We start from the raw sequence: 21,176 nt of genomic DNA on the forward strand, positions 1-21,176 counted from the left end.
GGAACTTACAGGCCTCTCTCATCTTTTCAAGTGGGAGAACTTGCACAATTGGCAGCTGACTAAATACTTTTTTTCCCCACTGTATATATAGATTTTTTTTGTTGTTGACATTTTAGTCACTTAGTAGACACTCTTATCCAGAGCGACTTAAAGGAGCAATTAGGGTTAAGTGCAAGGGCACATCGACAGATTTTTCACCTGGTCGGCTTGGGGATTAGAACCAGTGACCTTTCGGTTACTGGCACAATGCTCTTAACCACTAAGCTACCTGCCGCCCCATAAATACTACCAGTTAAATGTTTTAGAACACCTACTCATTCAAGGGTTTTCTTTATTTTTACTAATTTCTACATTGTAGTATAATAGTGAAGACATCTAAACTATGGAAGAAAACATTTGGAATCATGTAGTAACCAGAAAACTGTTATACAAATCAAAATTACAGGCCTCTCTCATCTTTTTAAGTGGGAGAACTTGCACAATTGTTGGCTGACTAAATACTTTTTTTCCCCACTGTATCAGTAAGAATGAATGACAGGCTAGGTGGCCATAGCAACATACAATCTTGTTTTACATTACATCATGCTTTCACAAATTATTTGTTCATTTCTGTGCTCACGTGTGTGTGTTGTGTGTGTGTGTGTGTGTGTGTGTGTGTGTGTGTGTGTGTGTGTGTGTGTGTGTGTGTGTGTGTGTGTGTGTGTGTGTGTGCAGAGAGACGCTGGGGAGGGGAGTGTGTGTCAGTCATTCAGGGATAAATAGAGAGGCAGAGCTCAGAGTTTGTCAGAAGGCTGACCTGACAGGGTCACACACAGGACCAAGCAGGAGCAGGACCTCAGCATTTGGACCCTTTATTACAAATGGAGACACAGGAAGATGTTCAATACTGTTTTCAAGACAGAAACTCTTCTTGCAGAAAGTCTTCGCTATCGACATATATCTACATAACACTGTACATCTTCTTCTCATTGATTTCAGTAGTCACAGTATTTTTGAACATACTGGTGATCATCTCCATCTCTCACTTCAAGCAGCTCCACACTCCAACCAACCTGCTCATCCTCTCTCTGGCTGTGGCAGATCTCCTGGTGGGACTGATTGTGATACCAGTAACGACTGTAGCATTAATGGAACCATGCTGGGATTTTGGGGAATATTTCTGTGGGTTTTATTTCTATATCAGTTTTTTGTGTTCTTCTTTATCTGTGGGCAGTTTGGTCTTGATATCTATTGACCGTTATGTTGCTGTGTGTGATCCCTTATTGTACCACTCTAAAATAACAATAACAAGAATGATGTGTTGTATATCCATTACCTGGTGTTTTTATATCATATACAATGCTGCTATTGCAAAAATCTTTATAAATGTACAGGTACCCAGCAGGTGTTTGAAAGAATGTTTTACTGTAGAAGGGTCAGTCTGGGGTAATAGAATTGACTTTGTAATTACAATGTTTTTCCCGTGCTCTATTATTATAACACTTTATTTGAAAATATTTGTGGTGGCCAGATCACAGGCCAGAAAGGTATTTTCAAAAGAGGCTGCCAGTGTGTCTGGTGTTAAAACTGTACAGGCAAATAAGTCAGAGAGAAAAGCAGCAAAAACTCTAGCTATTGTTGTTTTCACCTATTTAAGTTGTTGGATTCCATTTTATTTTTATGCACTTTTATTTTTAATTGACCAATTTGTATCATTTATCATCAGCTGTCTGCCACTTGCTAATTCCTTAATTAATCCAATAATTTATGCTTTCTTTTATCCATGGTTCAAAGTAACAGCTAAACTTATTTTAACTCAGAAGTTAAGACGTTCATAGTTCCTATGCTTTTATTCCTAAATATGACACACATAGGTTTGATATGTTTTGTAATACATTTGTTGTAATTGCTTCTTTCATGTAACAATACACTGACATTATTCATCTCAGTGTTGTCATCATAGATACATGTGGTGTTGATGCAGAATGATTTGGATGGATTGGAATGGAATGACTTGGAGAAGGCATAAGAGGGCATAAGCTTGTTTTATAAAATACATTGTAGTCATTTAGGGTTGTAAATTCCAAATACCAAAGTCTGTGGTTGTTCCATGTTATTTAATGATAAAAAGTAAGTATTCTAATAGTACATTCCGAGGACGTCAAGATTCATTCTATATGTTGTTTAACATCTCCCTCTAGTGGCTCAATTGGGACACAATGCCTTCATCAAGTGTGGTAAAGTTGAAATGTACAATAATGCATGATATCAGATAACGTCCAAGTCTATCTCAATGGTCTATTGTGTAAGTAAAATGCAAGAATATGCAATCATGGGTAACACTTTATAGTGTTCAGTAATAAACCATTTGTAAGGCATTTACAGTTTGCTCACCATTTATTAATCATTACTCCCACATTTGTTAAATGTTAGTAAGCTAGGTATTTTCACATTGATATATAACTACCATATGCATTAATGATAAAACACAACAGCGCAGGAGACCGCAGCTGACACTTCAACCTCAACATTCTGGGTATGAACACTACAAAAGTTGTTTATAAATGTGTGAATAACTAACTAAAACAAATGTGTGTGTAATGATAAATGATGAAGAAAATATTTAAAGCTTCAATATGTAACTTTTTGGGTGACCCGTCCAAATTCACATAGAAATATGAGTTATAGAGCTGTCATTCTCATTGAAAGCAGGTCTAAGAAGCGGTAGATCTGTTCTATGTAAGCTATTACCATGTTTCCAATTATTAAGTTTAGTTTTGTACTCCTTGGCTGTGTTGCCGACGGCTGTGTAGATGGCTGAGTTAACTTCTTTAGAGCCTGTACCATGTACAAATCATTTTTGGATTTGACATCAAATGTTTAATATGAGGCGACATTATAGAATGCCACCTTTTATTTGAGGTTATATTCATACATAAATTAGAACACCTTATGTATCTAGTCCCCCCATTTGAAGAAGTCATAAGTATTTGGACAACTTCACTTGTGGTGTATTGAAGGGAGTAACCCTTTAAACATAATGTATTTAATGAACTGCTCTAATGAGTGACTACAATCCACACTCACTGCCAACAAACACGAATGTTAGCATTTTCAGACAAAACATGTTACTTCTACTACTTTCAGCATACTACTACAACAGTGTGACTGTTTTGGAATAAAATGTTCATATATTTCCTTTAACATCCTCTGTGTTGTGTGCTTATTGTTTAACCATTGATATGTTCTAGGTCATTTTGAGACCTTAACCCTCCCGTTGTCCTAGGGTCAAAATGACCCGCCACTGTGTTGAACCAACTTTATTTAATTTTGATATTTTTGGGATCTTTTGTGAGAAGGAGGCAGTGAGACTTTAAAGAAAGTATCACTGCCTCCTCCTCACAAATTATCCAAAAAATATAAAAATTAAATAAAGTTGGTTCAACACAGTGGCGGGTCATTTTGACCCTAGGACAACGGGAGGGTTAAGGAGCATCAGGTACTGCTGGAATGTCTACCAATGGCATGTCCATCTTTTTGTGAGAAAATTACACTGGTCACTCAACGTTTATTAAGGATGAATAGTCCTCGCTTTAGGGACTGCAACACAACTTTACCAATGATTTGTAAATGGTTTACAAGGACATTTATTAAACATCTTAGTATTACATACTATAAAAGTTATTATAAATGTGTGAACAACTAGCTTAGTAACACAAATGTGGGAGTAATTATAAATGAATAAATAAACTATTTCTTAATCTATTAAATATTCTTTATTACAAGGTGTTATTATAAAGTGGTACCATATTTCTATATTCATTCTGACTCAACAGCATCTGAGAGCTGCTCTGGCATGACCCCTGACCTGGCAGCAATCTGACACTATGAATCATTAATGCATATAGTAGTTATTTATGAATGTGAAATTACCTAGCTGACTAACATTTAACAAATCTGTCAGTTATGATTTAATAAATGGTGAGCAAACTGTAAATGCCTTACAAATAGTTTATTACTGAATGTTAAAGTTTTATCCATAATTACATATTCTTACATTTTACCATGAACTACTACAATACACCATTGAGTTAGACCTGGAAGTTATCTGATATCATGCATTATTGTACATTTCAACTTCACTTCACTTGTTGAAGACGTTGTGTCCCAATTGAGTCACTAGAGGGAAATGTTAAACAACATACAGAATGATCCATGACGTACTCAAAATGTACAATTTAAAATACTTATTTTTTATCATTAAATAACATGGAACAACCACAGACTTTAGTATTTGGAATATACAACCCTAAATGACTACAATGTCTTTTATAAAACAAGCTTATGCCTTCTTATGCCTTCTCCAAGTCATTCCATTCCGATCCATCCAAATCATTCTGTATCAACACCACATGTATCTATGATGACAACACTGAGATGAGTAATGTCAGTGTATTGTTACATGAAAGAAGCAATTACAACAAAACAGTACAACATAACTATGTCAAACTAGGGAATAAAAACATAGGAACTATACAACCTTAACTTCAGAGTTAAAATATGTTTAGCTGTTACTTTGAACCATGGATAAAAGAAAGCATAAATTATTGGATTGATAAAAGAATTAACAAGTGGCAGAAAGCTGATGAAAAGTGATGATGAATCTAAATTTGATAAAGAAAAAAAGAAAACAGAAATCCAACAACTTAGATAGGTGAAAACAACAATAGCTAGAGTTTTTGCTGCTTTTCTCTCAGACGTATTTGCCTGTACAGATTTATTTGCCTGTACAAACATATCAATAGCATGTAAAGTAGCTAGTTCGCTTTAAAATCGCCTAAGCAAACTGCACTATCAATTTAGGAGTCTACAATTTCACCATGTTCAACCTGCAGATCGATGTGCCTCAGAGACTGGAGTCTAACATTCACAACGCAGATATACTTGTGAGGAGATGGGAAACGTTGTCCATATATTGTCAATGGGCTGCGCGGTGCATTCTGGGTGATTCTGGGACAAGGAGCGCCCTCCTTCATAGAGTGAATGGGAGTCTATTGGGCGCTATCTTAAAAACCCAACATTAGCAAGTATTTCGTCAACAGGAAGTACAACATTACAAATCTTTAATGACCTCGCTATCTGTAATATCGTGTAGCTTTGGAATCGTGACATTACGTACTTTTGAGGAGAATAGGCACATTTCTCGACATACAGAGAAGGGGTTAAGTGACGATTAGCTCAGCAACCGCATGACGCAGCAAGACAATGTGAACGCGATTGGTTGACAGTCGGCTGGGTGGGGCGGTATACGTTCCTTCATTCATTGGATTCCTATCTCCTTTCTATAATATCTCTGGCAACAGCACCATGCAATGCACCCTGGACTAAAGAGGCAGACTGATAGGAAAAATGTGCTAGACCCTCCGTTAAATTACACATTTCTCGAGGTAGGAATATCACTAAAATATGATCAATGGCTCATTCGAGAGAAGACATCCTCCCGAGTTATGACATCGGCCAATATTGAAATCTGATATGTATGAGACATTGTCGCGATCTTAAAGTAGTATTCCTATTAACTTCCAGTGTAGTGAGAGCGACTTTATCACAGTGCTAGGTCATACCGGACAGATTTCTGCCTGTGTCACGTTCGTTCATAGACGGGTCAGACCAAGGCGCAGAGTGATATGCATACATGTTTATTTAAACTTAATAGACACTTGACAAAACATTAAACGAAACGTGAAGTCCAAGGTAGACACAAACAACATATCTTACATGGAACAAGATCCCACAACTCAATCGTGCCAATAGGCTGCCTAAGTATGGTCCCCAATCAGAGACAACGAGCGACAGCTGCCTCTGATTGGGAACCACACCGGCCAACATAGAAATACCCATACTAGATATAAAACATAGAACTACACAACATAGAATATACACACTAGACTGTACAACATGGAAAATACACACCCTGACTCAACATACAAGCGTCCTCTGAGTCAGGGCGTGACAGTACCCCCCCCAAAGGTGCAGACTCCGACCGCACAATATAAACATAACAGGGTAGGGGCCGGGTGGGCATTCCGCCTCGGAGGCGGATCCAGCTCAGGGCGTGACGACCACTTACTCTCCACCTCCCTGTTGCACCCCTGGTCTGGTCTGGACCTCGGTGCGCTGCTTCCCCTCTCCTTCCTCCCACGAAGTACCAAGCCCTGTCTGGACCCTGGTGTGGGAGACAACGAACCTGGAGAGGGGCTGATGTCTGGGTCTGGACTGGAGCCGCTGACCGGAGCTGGACCGGGCACCGCTGGAGCGGACTGCACAGGCTACGGACTGGAGCCGCTGACCGGAGCTGGACTAGGCACCGGTGGAGCGGACTGCTCTGGCTCCGGAGTGGAGCCGCTGACCGGAGCTGGACTAGGCACCGGTGGAGCGGACTGCTCTGGCTCCGGAGTGGAGCCGCTGACCGGAGCTGGACTAGGCACCGGTGGAGCGGACTGCTCTGGCTCCGGAGTGGAGCCGCTGACCGGAGCTGGACCGGGCACCGGTGGAGCGGACTGCACAGGCTCCGGACTAGAGCCGCTGACCGGATCTGGACTAGACCCCGGTGGAGCGGACTGCTCTGGCTCCGGAGTTATGACCTACAGTATTGTCAAGCAAGTTAATGTTTCCGACATTTTCGGACTACTAAACAACTATTGATTCATACTGAACAGAAATATAAACGCAACATGCAACAATTTCAAAGGTTTTACTGAGTTACAGTTCATATAAGGAAATAAGTCAATTTAAATAAATTCATTAGGCCCTAGTCTATGGATTTTACATGAATGGGCAGTGGTGCAGCCATGGGTGGGCCTGGGAGGGCATAGGCCCACCCACTGGGGAGCCAGGCACAGCCAATCAGAATGAGTTTTTCTCCACAAAAGCGGTATATTACAGACAGAAATACTCATCAGCACCCCCCCACCCCCCATCCCCCCTTAGACGATCCCGCAGGTGAAGAAGCCAGATGTGGAGGTCCTGGGCTGACATGGATAAATGTGGTCTGCAGTTGTGAGGCCGGTTGGACGTACTGCCAAATTCTCTAAAACAACGATGTAGGCAGTTTATGGTAGAAAAATTAACATGAAATTCTCTGGCAACAGCTCTAGTGGACATTTCTGCAGTCAGCATGCCAATTCCACGCTCCCTCAAAATATCAGACATCTGTGTGGCATTGTGTGACAAAACAGCACATTTTAAAGTGGTATTTTATTGTCCCTAGCACAACGTGCACCTGTGTAATGATCATGCTGTTTAATCAGCTTGTTGATATGCCACACTTGTCAGGTGGATGGATTATCTTTGCGAAGGAGAAATGCTCACTAACAGGGATGTAAAGGAATGTGTGCACAAAATTTGAGAGAAATAAGCTTTTTGTGCGTAGTAAGATTTCTAGGATTTCTAATTTCAGCTCATGAAACATGGGACCAACACTTTACATGTTGAGTTTATATTTTTGTTCAGTGTAGAACCACGGAGAGTTACTGCAAGTCTCAACGAAAACAGGAGCTGCCTCCACTATTCCAGCACCATTTCAACTTTAACATTTCACATCATCAAATCACCTATGCTTAGTCTAATACATTGACAACTGAAATATACCAAAAACAATTTAGTCCAATCTGTCACGTTGTATAATGATTTGAAGACAGGCGCAGGAATACGTAGGGCTTTTAATTACTCCACCCAACACAAGGTACGTCATGAAAAAGAACGGGTACGAAGCCAAAAACATACATATATATAACACTGGGATGTAACCCAAACAAAAGAGTTAGGTGTAAACCTCCAAACAAATAAACGAGACAAGACCCATAATAACCAGAGCACAATACATGGTACTCACGAGACCAACGGACATCGGACATTAATCGTCAAGGACAATGGGGAACAGAGGGCACATATATATACACAAACTAATCAGGGGGAATGGGAACCAGGTGTGCGTAATGAGACAAGACAGTCCGGGGTTGGTGGTAATGATCCATGTCAGTGACGCCTAGAAGGCCGGTGACGTAGACCTCCGGAGCTGGTGAACGGAATGAGCAGCAGTACAGGGGGGATCCGTGACACAATCAACATAAGCTAAATATGATGTGGCTGTCCATGGACTCTGTCATACAGTCAGTGGCGACCCGTCATTCAGGGCAGGTGGGGAGCCCCACCTGTTTTGAGCCCTACCTGTTTAGCTAAAAATAAATAAATAAAAAACTACAGATTAAATAATTGGCCTGTTTTACATGTTATTTTGGCATTAATTTGTGTTACATATCAGTTTCCAAACAATGTAAAAAAAAAACTTGCATTATTAAAGCCGCATACAAACATGGTCTCTTGAGTAAGAAAAGTATTTAATAATGATCCTTAAGATAATTAATAAGTTGTTTAAAGCTGCAATATGTAACTTTCTGGGCAACCCGACCAAATTCACATAGAAATGTGAGTTATAGCTCTGTCATTCTCATTGGAAGCAAGTCTAAGAAGCATTAGATTTGTTCTATGTGCATATTTCTATGCTTCCCGTTCTTAAGTTTAGTTTTTGAGTCTTTTACTTTTGGTTTGGTAAACCAGCTTCAAACAGCCGAAAATACAATATTTTCTGATATGGAAAATGTGTTTCACAGTGGTTTAGATGGTACAATGATTCTCTACACTTAACTTACTTGTTTCGTCACATAAATTGAAATTATGGGAACTATCAGAATATTTGCAACCGGGAAATGGCGGAGTGCATCTTTAATAGTATATATTTAATATAGGTACTTATAAACCAATTACAAATCATTAGTAAAATAATTTTGCAGTCCCAAATCTAAAGTGAGGGCTATTCATACTTTCTTACTACTTTATAAATGTTTTGAGTGACCAGTGTAATTTCTCACAAAAAAACGGACATTCCATTGGTAGACATTCCAGCAGTACCTGATGCTCCTTAAAGGTAGACTCAGCAATTTGACGTAGATGCAGAAAGTAAACAGCATAGTGGGTCAATATCTGCAACAACTAAGAGCGTTGAAGCATGAGGCTCAACTTCTCCGCTCCACATTGAATTGTTTTAAGATCGTCATACCAAGGATAATTTATCTTTGATTTAGAATTTTATGACCCCTTTAGGTATCAAAAACATTTATAAAAACATTGAATTTGGTCTTACTGCTATTAGCCCATAGAAACGCATTGAATAACAGATTAATACATGGTAAAACACATAGTAAAAAAATTAATCTGAAGTAAATTTGTTTTGAAGGCTTTCCTATATCTGAGAGATATAATTACGATTGTATTTCTTTTACACATATTTCACCCCTTTTTTGGGGGGCACTAAACTACTTCCATATATACTTCCATAAATGTTTTAAGCTGGTACCAGGCTACCTTCAGGTGTGGCTTGTGAGGCTTGTGGGCGTCCTAGAGCAAAACATACTCACCTTTCCACAGAGGGGTCATATTAGTGTGTAGCCCAAACTGTTCGGACATTACAGACAGAAGTCCTGTGATGCTTGTGGGGGTCGTAGAGCAAAATCACTGACATGTTTGTGTTCATGAGACCGTTCGGATGCTACAGACCGATTTTTGGCAGATGCCGATATCGGCGGATGTGGTGGATTGGGATGCAGCCCATGCAAGAAAAACAGATATCTCTCTTAAACAGACATATTTGTATGGGTATTTTTTACATTATGCTAATTCGATTTTCTTACAGTAATGTAAATGTTTTGCTAATTTTGTCAACCTTGCAAACACAAACTAATCATAAAACAGGGAGATATAGCCTACACACCATCTGATGAACCGACCAGTTTTTCTCCTGTGGATTTCTATTCCTTCATTACTACTGAAATTCAGGTTGACATATATAACCTATGGACTATTTTCACACTTTGCTTCGCTGTGCCGCACTTTTTACTCTGCCTTAAAAGGTATTCTCTGGAGTCTAAGACGTTCGGGGTGACAGTGGGTAAGGGGCAGGGAGGGTTATAATCTGACAATTTTTTAAAGATAAAGAAACAAGGTTTTGAAGTGTGTCCTGTATTAATGAGTAGGTGTGTCCAATCTGTTGACTGGTACTGTATATACAACTCTGGAAAAAATGAAGAGACCACTGAAAAAATATACGTTTCTCTGGTTTGACTATTTATAGGGATGTGTTTAGGTGAAATTAACATTTTTGTTTTATTCTATAAACTACTGACAACATTTCTCCCAAATTCCAAATAAAAATATTGTCATTTAGAGCATTTATTTGCAGAAAATGACAACTGGTCAAAATAACAAAACAGATGCAGGCTTGTCAGACCTCGAATAATGCAAAGAAAATAAGTTAATGTTCATTTTTAAACAACACAATACTAATGTTTTAACTTTAAGGAAGAGTTGAGAAATCAATATTTGGTGGAATAACCCTGATTTTCAATCACAGCTTTAATGCGTCTTGGCATGCTCTCCACCAGTCTTTCACATTGATGTTGGGTGACTTAATGCCACTCCTGGTGCAAAAATTCAAGCAGCTCAGCTTTGTTTGATGGCTTGTGACCATCCAACTTCGTCTTGATCACATTCCAGAAGTTTGTTCTGGAATGTGATTGTGCTGGCCATGACAGGGTCTTGATCTGGTGGTCCTCCATCCACACCTTGATTGACCTGGCTGTGTGGCATGGCGCATTGTCCTGCTGGAAAAACCAATCCTCAGAATTGGGGAACAATGTCAGAGCAAAAGGAAGCAAGTTTTCTTCTAGGACAACCTTGTACGTGGCTGCCTCCCGAGTGGCCCAGTGGTCTAAGGCACTGCATCGCAGTGGTAGCTGTGCCACTAGAGATCCTGGTTCGAATCCAGGCTCTGTCGTAACTGGCCACGACCGGGAGACCCATGGGGCGGCGCACAATTGGCCCAGCGTCGTCTAGGGTAGGGGAGGTAATGGCCGGCAGGGATGTAGCTCAGTTGGTAGAGCATGGTGTTTGCAACGCCAGGGTTGTGGGTTCGATTCCCACAGGGGGTATGAAAAAACTAAAATAATAATGTATGCACTCACTAACTGTAAGTCGCACTAGATAAGAGCGTCTGCTAAATGACTAAAATGTCAATGTTGATTCATGCGTCCTTCACAAAGACAAATCTGCCCGATTCCAGCATTGCTGAAGCACCCCCAGATCATCACCGATCCTCCACCAAATTTCAGAGAAGATGACCTTACTCCAGTCCTCTACGGTCCAATCCAAATGGTCTTTTGCAAACCTCAGCCTGGCTCTTCTTTGCTTCTCATTGATGAAGGGCTTTTTTCTAGCTTTGCACGACTTCAGCCCTGCCCCTAGGAGCCTGTTTTGAACCGTCCTCGCTGTGCACCTCACCCCAGCTGCCATTTGCCATTCTTTTTGTAGGTCACTTGATGTCATCCTACAGTTGTTGAGTGACATTCGAATGAGTTGGCGGTCATCCCGGTCAGTAGAGTGTCGTTTTCGCCCTCTGCCGGTCTGTAGCTTTGTTGTCCCCAATGTCTGCTGCTTGACCTTGTTCTTATGAACCGCCGTCTTGTGGGGTCACATTAGTTTGTAGCCCAAATGGCTCGGACACTACAGACGTTTCCGTGAGAAGACCAGTTTTCGGGATGTCTCATGGTCTGACAAACTCGCTTTAGCTCTGCAACCTTTCACCGTAGATGCGGAAGTGTGACACTGGCGGAAGTAGTGGATTGAACAGATATCTCTAGCTTAAACTGAAGGTTTGATGGGGATTTTTTTGTTATGTAACTTAAATTGACGCACCGGTGCGTCATTCGACTCTAGGGGGTTTTAAAGGTAGTAACTCTTGAAACGTAATGGGATAGTAAAGCAAAATGATCTATTCAGTTAATTGTTTCCTTATTTCGTAAGCAGTCTATGGACTGCTCCAACGAGTGACAGCAATCCACACTTTAGGTTTTGGTAGAAAAGTACTGCCAAGAAACGTTAATATTAGCATTTTCGGACTAAAAACATAATTTTACTCAGTATAGAGAGTCTGAAGTTACACATCACACTAGGGGATCAGGGATGTAGAGCATTGCATTTGCAACGCCAGGGTTGTGGGTTCGATTCCCACGGGGGGCCAGTATGAAAAAAAAAATATATATATAATAATAATCATGTTATATATAATAATATAATATATAATAATATAATAATAACTCACTAACTTTAAGTCGCTCTGCTAAATGACTAAAATGTAAATGTAAATAAACTACAACAGTGTGACTGTTTTGGAATAAAACGTTCAGTATATGTGCTTGTTCTTTAACTATGAATATGATATAGGTCATTTTGAGACCTTAAGGAGCATCAGGTACTAATGGAATGTCTACCAATAGCATGTCCATCTTTTTGTGTGAAATTACACTGGTCACTCAAAACATTTATACTAAAGTATTAAGAAAGTATGAATAATCCTCACTTTAGATTAGGGTCTGCAAAAATACTTTACAAATGATTAGTAAATGGTTTATAAGGATATTTATTAAACATCTTATGATCTTATGAATTAATCAATCAATCAAATGTATTTATAAAGCCCTTTTTACATCAGCAGATGTCACAAAGTGCTATACAGATACCCAGCCTAAAACCCCAAACCATAAGCAATGCAGATGAATAATTATTACATACTGTAAAAGTGGTTTATAAATGTTTTAATAACTAGCTAGCTTACTAACATTTACAAATGTGACCGACCGGCTCGATTCGGTCCTATGTAGTAAAATTTGAAATAGTGTTTTTTACATTGGATAAAAGTAGAGAGTTAAAAAATGGGATGTCATGCACTGCAGTTGAGGAACAATGGGAAAGTAATTCTGCTTTGAAGGTTGATAAACTTGTAACCCCACTTTTGAGAAAATGGCCCTTGAATGTTTTGGTACACCTACTGGAGAGCTCTTCTTTGTCTACACCCAGCATCTTCCACACCCTCTTAATTAAGCCGTACCCATCTCTTTACATTTTACATTTACATTTTAGTCATTTAGCAGACGCTCTTATCCAGAGCGACTTACAGTTAGTGAGTGCATACATTTTTATTTTTTTATACTGGAATCGAACCCACAACCCTGGCATTGCAAATGCCATGCTCTACCAACTGAGCTACATCCCTGCCGGCCATTCCCTCCCCTACCCTGGACGACACTGGGCCAATTGTGCGCCGCCCCATGGGTCTCCCGGTCGCGGCCGGCTACGACAGAGCCTGGATTCGAACCAGGATCTCTAGTGGCACAGTTAGCACTGCGATGCAGTGCCTTAGACCACTGCGCCACTCGGGAGGACATCTTTAAGGGTTCACGTGAGACCATGTGCTAAACAGAGTAAGGTAGGGTAGTAAGCAACCAAAGATTTCAAGACTAAAAGTGGTGAAAGTAGTAGCAAAACTACACTGTATCTAGTCCTTGGCCTATATCCTAATCTGACTTTGGTGTAGCTCACGTTGTTCTTCACATTACCGTCTCTCAAATGTACATGATACCGAAGGTGTAAACGGTACAGTGAAATGTTTACTTGCATATTTGCATAGTAGAAATATATAAAAAAAAGTGTCCATATTGTATAAATATTATATAATTATTAGATGATTCTTACCTAGACACACTTGTCTAAATTGATGGGTCATGTGAAAGAAATGCTATAACCACCCCCCAGCCACATCTAGGTAAGTGGATGGGTCACTGTTGTCTTATAATAATAATATGCCATTTAGCAGACACTTTTATCGGAAGTCGGAGATTTCAGAGTTCCAAGGTCCGAGTTCCCAATTGTTTTCAATGCGGCAATAATCCCAACCCATACTACTAGCAATACACTAGATCTCAGGAGTGCATACAACCTGGTGCGTGTTCGGGAGGGGGATGAGTGGAAGACAGCATTCAGCAAAACCACAGGGCATTATGAATACCTCATGCCCTATGGTTTAAAGAATGCTCCATCCGTCTTCCAGTCCTTTGTGAACGAGGTGTTTCGGGACATGCTTGGTCGCGGTGTGGTGGTCTACATCGAAGACATTTTGGTGTATTCCGCTACTCGCGCCGAGCAAGTGTCCCTAGTTCGCAAAGTGCTGGCCCGACTGTTGGAAAATTACCTTTATGCCAAGGCAGAGAAGTGTATGTTTTTCTAGCAGTCCTTCTCCTTCCTCGGATACCGCATTACCACCTCAGGTGTGGAGATGGAGGGAGATTGCATTTCAGTTGTGCGTAATTGGCCGACTCAAACCACGGTTAAGGAGGTGCAGCGTTTCCTTGGCTTTGCCAGCTACTATCGGAGGTTTATCCGGGGCTTTGGCAAGGTTGCAGCTCCCATTACATCCCTGTTGAAGGGTGGGCCGTCACGGCTCCGCTGGTCTGCTGAGGCTAACCTGGCCTTCAGGAAACTGCGGGGCCTGTTCACCTCAGCTCCGGTACTGGCCCACCCCGATCCATCACTACCGTTCGTAGTGGAGGTGGATGCATCCGAGGTAGGGATAGGCGTTGTCCTGTCCCAACGCTCGGGCACGCCACCCAAGCTCCGCCCCTGTACCTTCTTCTCTAAGGAGCAGAACTACGACGTTGGTGATCGGGAGCTGTTGGCTGTTGTCCGAGGCTTGACCGTGTGGAGGCATTGGCTCGAATGGACGAAACACCCTTTCCTCGTCTGGACGGACCACCGTAACCTGGAGTACATCTGGGCAGCGAGGAGGCTGAATCTTCGCCAGGCCAGGTGGCCCATATTCTTAACCCGGTTTGATTTTACACAGTCATACATTCCGGGTACGAAGAACGTGAAGGCAGACGCACTGTCCCAAATATATGACACAGAGGAGATGCCCAGAGACAACACACCCATACTCCCGGCCTCCTGCATTGTGGCGCCGGTAGTATGGACGATGGACGCGGATATAGAGCAGGCATTACACACAGATCCATTTCCACCGCAGTGTCCAACTGGGCTTTGGTACGTGCCTGCTCTTATCCGTGATCGTCTGATCTTCTGGGCACACACGTCACCCTCCTCTGGTCACCCAGGTATCGGTCGTACAGTGCGCTGCTTGATCGGAAAGTACTGGTGGCCTACCTTGGCTAAGTGTGCGCCCAGAGTAAGGCACCTAGGCGGGTAAGCTACAACCGTTACCAGTTCCACAACGACCATGGTCTCACCTTAGTATAGATTTTTTGACTGATCTTCCCCTCTCCCAAGGTAACACCACCATCCTGGTCGTTGTGGACCGCTTCTCCAAGTCCTGCCGCCTCCTTCCTCTGCCCAGTCTCTCCACGGCCCTGCAGACTACGGAGGCCCTGTTTACTCATGTCTTCCGGCACTACGGGGTGCCATAGGATATAGTGTCCGACCGAGGTCCCCAGTTCACGTCCAAGGTTTGGAAGGCGTTCATGGAAAGTCTGGGGGTCTCGGTCAGCCTGACCTCTGGGTTCCACTTTGAGTCAAATGGGCAGGTGGAACGGGTAAATAAGGATGTGGGTAGGTTGCTGCGGTCCTACTGCCAGGACTGGCCGGGGGAGTGGTCTGTGTTCTTGCCATGGGCAGAATATGCCCAGAACTCTCTCCGCCACTCCTCTACTAACCTAAAACCATTCCAATGTGTTTTAGGTTACCAACCGGTTCTGTCACTGTGGCATCAGAGCCAGACCGAGGCTCCTGCGGTGGATGACTGGTTTCGGGATGCAGAGGAGACGTGGGACGCTGCCCACGTTCACCTCCAGCGCGCTGTGCATCGTCAGAAGGCCAACGCTGACCGTCACCGCAGTGAGGCCCCGGTCTTCGTACCGGGTGATCGGGTCTGGCTCTCGACCCGGAATCTGCCCCTCTGCCTGCCCTGCCGGAAGCTGAGCCCGAGGTTTGTGGGGCCATTCAAAGTCCTCAGGAGAATCGACGAGGTCACGTATAGGTTATTACTTCCCCCTGATTACTGTATTAACCCTTCGTTTAATGGTTTTCTCCTCAGGCCGGTGGTGGTTGGTCCGCTCCAGGAGTCTGAGGTGCGGGAGGTTCCTCCACCTCTTCTGGATATCGAGGCTGGCCCCGGGGTACTCGGTCCATTCCATTCTGGATTCGAGGCGTCGGGTGGGGGGCCTTCAGTACCTCGTGGAGTGGGAAGGGTACGGTCCGGAGGAACAGTGATGGGTCCCGGTGAGGGATATCCTCGATCCCTCCCTGTTGCGGAATTTCCACCGTCGCCATTCGGTTCGCTCCGCGTCCTCCTGGTCGTCCCTGACGCCGGGGTCGGCGCGCTGCTGGAGCTGCGCGTCAAGGGGAGTGGGGGGTACTGTCACGACTTCGGCCGAGGCTGCCTCCCCTCCTCGTTCGGACAGGCTTCGGCGTTCGTCGTCACGGGCTTACTAACCACTGCCGCCCCAATCATCATCACAATTGTCTTGTCTTGTCAATCACACCTGTTTCCTATCCCCTAATTAGTCTGCGTATAAGTGTTCCCTCTGCCCCCTTGTCCTTGTGGGTGATTGTTATTTGTGAGAGTAGTGTAGCTTGGTGGAGCTGCTCGTAACTTATTGTTGCCTGGGTAGATTTCCCACTGTGCCTATGTATTATTGGATAGCCTGTTTCGTTGATCGCTATTTGAGCACATTTGTGTGTCTACGAAGGAATAAACTCTGTATTCGGTGATTATCATCGTTAGTTTTGTATCTTATGATAGCTAGCTTATTGCTGAAACATTTTCAGAAACACAACCTCTGTTTGGAGCTCCATCTATGCAAAATATTTGATTGCTTTGATAATTGGCAACCTGTCACTAGTTCCCAGAACCTTTTTTAGAAACTTAGGAAAGGGTTATTTATAGCACCATAAAGGTTTCAATTATCTCTTTAACTGTCTCTTCTAGAAAAACATGTAGAAACAATTATTTCATCTTAAATTCCTGTTACTGACAACTCAAACAGGAATTTCCAAAAGTGTTTTTCTTTAACTTGCTGTTTACTCTACCAGGCAGTTGAGAAGTCAAGAGGGTCATACCAGCGATACCATATTAGAATGGCAATTTGCATAGCATTTTTACTCATCTCAACAATATTACAAAAATTACTTTAGGTCTGCTTTAATGGCTTTTATACTGTATGCAGGTAAGCATTGTTAAATGAGGACTGATGTCACATTTTAATAAATGACGTTAATTGCATATGTATGTATTAAATGAATGCGTATTCAGGTGGTGTTGGTTTTCTTAAATTTCAATTAATCCAGGTCCTTCCACAATGTTTCCCACATGTTCAGACTACATGTTGAGATAATATATGACAAAGTGCAGTTTTTATTACTATTATAGGCATTATTTTACAGGCGATCTAAGGTCAGAATATTGATTCATTAATCCCATGGGTCATGAAATGTTGTTAAACCAATATATGTTGCCTAATGTAGTGTCTTGTCAACAATGAAATCATAGTTTTCACCAATATAAGTATTATTTTATAAAAAATAGATTCTTTTTCCCTATTCTTTTTCCACCGTACTTTTTACTGAGTGCATTCTGAAAATATTCAGACCCCTTGACTTTTTCACATTTTGTTACGTTACAGCCTTTTGGTTTAAATAAAACAATTTCCTCATCAATCTACACACAATACCCCATAATGACAAAGCAAAAACAGGTTTTTAGAAATGTTAGCAAATGTATAAAAAAAAAGAAAATAATCTATTTACATAGGCCTCCTGTAGCTCAGTTGGTAGAGCATGGCGCTTGCAACGCCAGGGTTGTGGGTTCGACTCCCACGGGGGTCCAGTATGAAAAATGTATGCACTCACTAACTGTAAGTCGCTCTGGATAAGAGCGTCTGCTAAATGACAAAAATGTAAATTAAAAAATATTCAGACTCTTTACTCAGTACTTTGTTAAAGCACATTTGGCAGCGATTACAGCCTCAAGTCTTCTTGGGTGTGACGCTACAAGCTTGGCACACCTGTATTTGGGAAGTTTCTCCCTTTCTTCTCTGCAGATCCTCTCAAGCACTGTCAGGTTGGATGGGGAGCGTCGCTGCACAGCTATTTTCAGGTCTCTCCAGAGATGTTCGATCAGGTTCAAGTCAGGGCTCTGCCTGGGCTACTCATAGACTTGTCCCGAAGCCACTCCTGCGTTGTCTTGGCTGTGTGATTAGGGTCGTTGTCCTATTGGAAGGTGAACCTTCACCCCAGTCTGAGGTCCTGGGAGCTCTGGAGCAGGTTTTCATCTCTCTGTACTTTGCTCTGTTCATCTTTCCCTCAATCCTGAATAGTCTGCTAGTGCCTGCCACTGAAAAACATCCCCACACATGATGCTGCCACCACCATGTTTCACCGTAGGGATGGTGCCAGGTTTCCTCCAGACGTGACTATTCGCATTCAGGCCAAAGAGTTCAATTTTGGTTTCATCAGACCAGATAATCTTGTTTCTCATGGTCTGAGAGTCCTTTAGGTGCCTTTTGGCAAACTCCAAGAGGGCTGTCATGTGCCTTTTACTGAGGAGTGGCTTCTGTCTGGCCACTCTACCATAAAGGCCTGATTGGTGGAGTGCTGCAGAGATGGTTGTCCTTCTGGAAGGTTCTTCCATCTCCACAGGGGAATTATGGTGCTCTGTGACCATCACCTCCCTGACCAAGGCAAATCTCCCCCGATTGCTGAGTTTGGCCGGGCGGCCAGCTCTAGGAAGAGTCTTGGTGGTTCCACTGTGTTCTTGGGGACCTTTCCAAATCATGTCCAATCAATTGAATTTACCACAGGTGGACTCCAATCAAGTTGTAGAAACATCTCAAGGATGATCAATGGAAACAGGATGCACCTGAGCTCAATTTCGAGTCTCATAGCAAAGTGTCTGAATACTTATCTAAATAAGGTTCTTGTTTTTTTATCTGCCAAAATTTGCAAAAAAAAAAGTTTTCGCTTTGTCATTATGGGGTATTGTTTGTAGACTGATGAGGAAAACCATTCATTTAATCCATTTGAGAATAAGGCTGTAACCTAAGAAAATGTGGAAAAAGTCACTGTATCAACCGCCTCGTTAAGCACATTTTTACGAAATTCTTGCTTTTGAACCTTTTTACATTGAAACTTTTGTATTTACATATTCCTACTATTCAAGGTCTCTACTGACAGGAATTGTGCTATATTAATCCCTCACTAATTGAATTCCGGACTTTTGCACAACAACTTTGGTGACTGATGTTGAGTTTTCTTACAGCCCTCTGAATGGGCAAAGTTAGAGTGCCACAACACTGATCTGCAGCAACCCAAAATCATACACATTATGTTAATTGGTGCAGGAGGGCTGGGGGAGTTGACCAATCAGGTTCAAGTGATGTTTTTTTTCATATCCACTTCTAAATCTATTGTCAAAACATGCCCTACAAGCTGGTTGAGAACAGGGTTCACTACATATTCGTCGCCAAACCCACTGGCTTCAGGTCATCTATAAATCACTTCTAGGCAAATCCCCGCCTTATCTTAGCTCATTGGTCACCATAGCAACACCCACCCGTAGTATGCGTTCCAGCAGGTATATCTCACTGGTCATCCCCAAAGCCAACATCTCCTTTGGTTGCCATTCCTTCCAGTTCTCTAATGCAAATGACTGGAGCGAACTGCAATAATCTCTGAAGCTGGAGACACATATCTCCCTCACTAACTTTAAGCATCAGTTGTCAGAGCAGCTTACCAATCACTGCACCTGTACACAGCCCATCTGTAATTAGCCCACCCAACTACCTCATCCCCATATTGTTATTTACATTGTTATTTATTTTTTCTCATTTGCACCCTAATATCTCTATTTGCACATCATCTTCTGCACATCTATCACTCCAGTGTTAATACTAAATTGTAATTATTTTGCACTATGGCCTATTTATTGCCTTACCTCCATAACTTACTACATTTGCACACACTGTATATAGATTTTCTATTGTGTTATTGACTGTACATTTTGTTTATTCCATATGTAACTCTGTGTTGTTGTTGTTTTTATCGCACTGCTTTGCTTTATCTTGGCCAGGTCTCGGTTGTAAATGAGAACATGTTCTCAACTGGTTTACCGGGTTAAATAATGGTGAAAAAAAAGATAAAAAAAGAAAAAGGGTAGAACCTTCAAAAATGGTTCCATATAGCACCAAAAAGGGATCCGCTATGGTTACAAGAGAAAGAACCCTTATCTGGCACCATGTGGAACCATTTGTTTTTAGTGTGCATATACACACTTCAGCTGATCACATACTACAGTATCTCTTCTACATCTGAAGAGACAGCTGGAAATGCAGGTATGGGCAACTTCAGAATAGCTGCCCTGTCTGTTTTCTGGAACTCAGCTGTCAGGATCAAGGGAAAGATGAACGGAGCAAAGTACAGAGCGATCCTTGATGAAAACCTGCTCCAGAGCACTCAGGACCTCAGACTGGGGCAAATATTCACCTACCAACAGGATAACGAACCTAAGCACACAGCCAAGACAACGCAGGAGTGGCTTTGGGACAAGTCTCTGAATGTCCTTGAGTGGCCTAGCCAGACCCCAGACTTGAACCCGATCTAACATCTCTGGAGAGACTTGAAAATAGCTGTGCAGCGATACTCCCTATCCAACCTGACAGAGCTTGAGAGGATCTGCAGAGAAGAATGGGAGAACTCCCCTAATACAGGTGTGCCAAGCTTGTAGCGTCACACCCAAGAAGACTTAAGGCTGTAATCGCTGCCAAAGGTGCTTCAACAAAGTACTGAGTAAAGAGTCTGAATACTTATGTAAATGTGATATTTCTATTTCTATATTTTTATAAATGTAAAAAAATAAAATAAAATCCAGTTTTTGCTTTGTCATTATGGGGTATTGTGTGTAGATTGATGAGGAGGAAAAAACTATTTAATCAATTTTAAAATAAGGCTGTAACGTAACAAAATGTGAAAAAAGTCAAGGGGTCTGAATACTTTCCGAATGCACTGTAAATTCTTGCAATTCTACACATTTGGAAAGAAAATGTTGCAGTTTTAAAACAAGTTTCCTGCCATTCTACTCATTTTGCCATGGGGCTGAGAATATTTTTTTGAGAATATTTTTTTTTGGTCAGAATACTGTAGGGTGATGTCTGCCAAATATTATGTGTCCCCACAATGTGACTGGCTCCTTCAACTTGAATAATTGTTTCATAATTCAGTTCAGATGGACATTTTTACAAGTC

The 21,176-nt window shown here is 41.9% G+C and overlaps 1 protein-coding gene across 1 annotated transcript in view; it reads left to right on the top strand.

The window, feature by feature from the left end:
- Positions 1-860: 860 nt before the first annotated feature.
- LOC311129100 (trace amine-associated receptor 13c-like) overlaps positions 861-21,176 on the top strand; it is a gene marked incomplete at both ends in the record, with an annotated part of 142,410 nt that continues 122,094 nt past the window's right edge. Inside the window, 1 exon segment of the mRNA XM_084161380.1 lies at positions 861-1,247. Within this exon segment, the coding sequence (XP_084017506.1) occupies positions 861-1,247 (387 nt within the window).

Source organism: Coregonus lavaretus (assembly GCF_964263955.1).
Source record: "Coregonus lavaretus genome assembly, chromosome: 5".
Classification (NCBI taxonomy): domain Eukaryota; kingdom Metazoa; phylum Chordata; class Actinopteri; order Salmoniformes; family Salmonidae; genus Coregonus; species Coregonus lavaretus.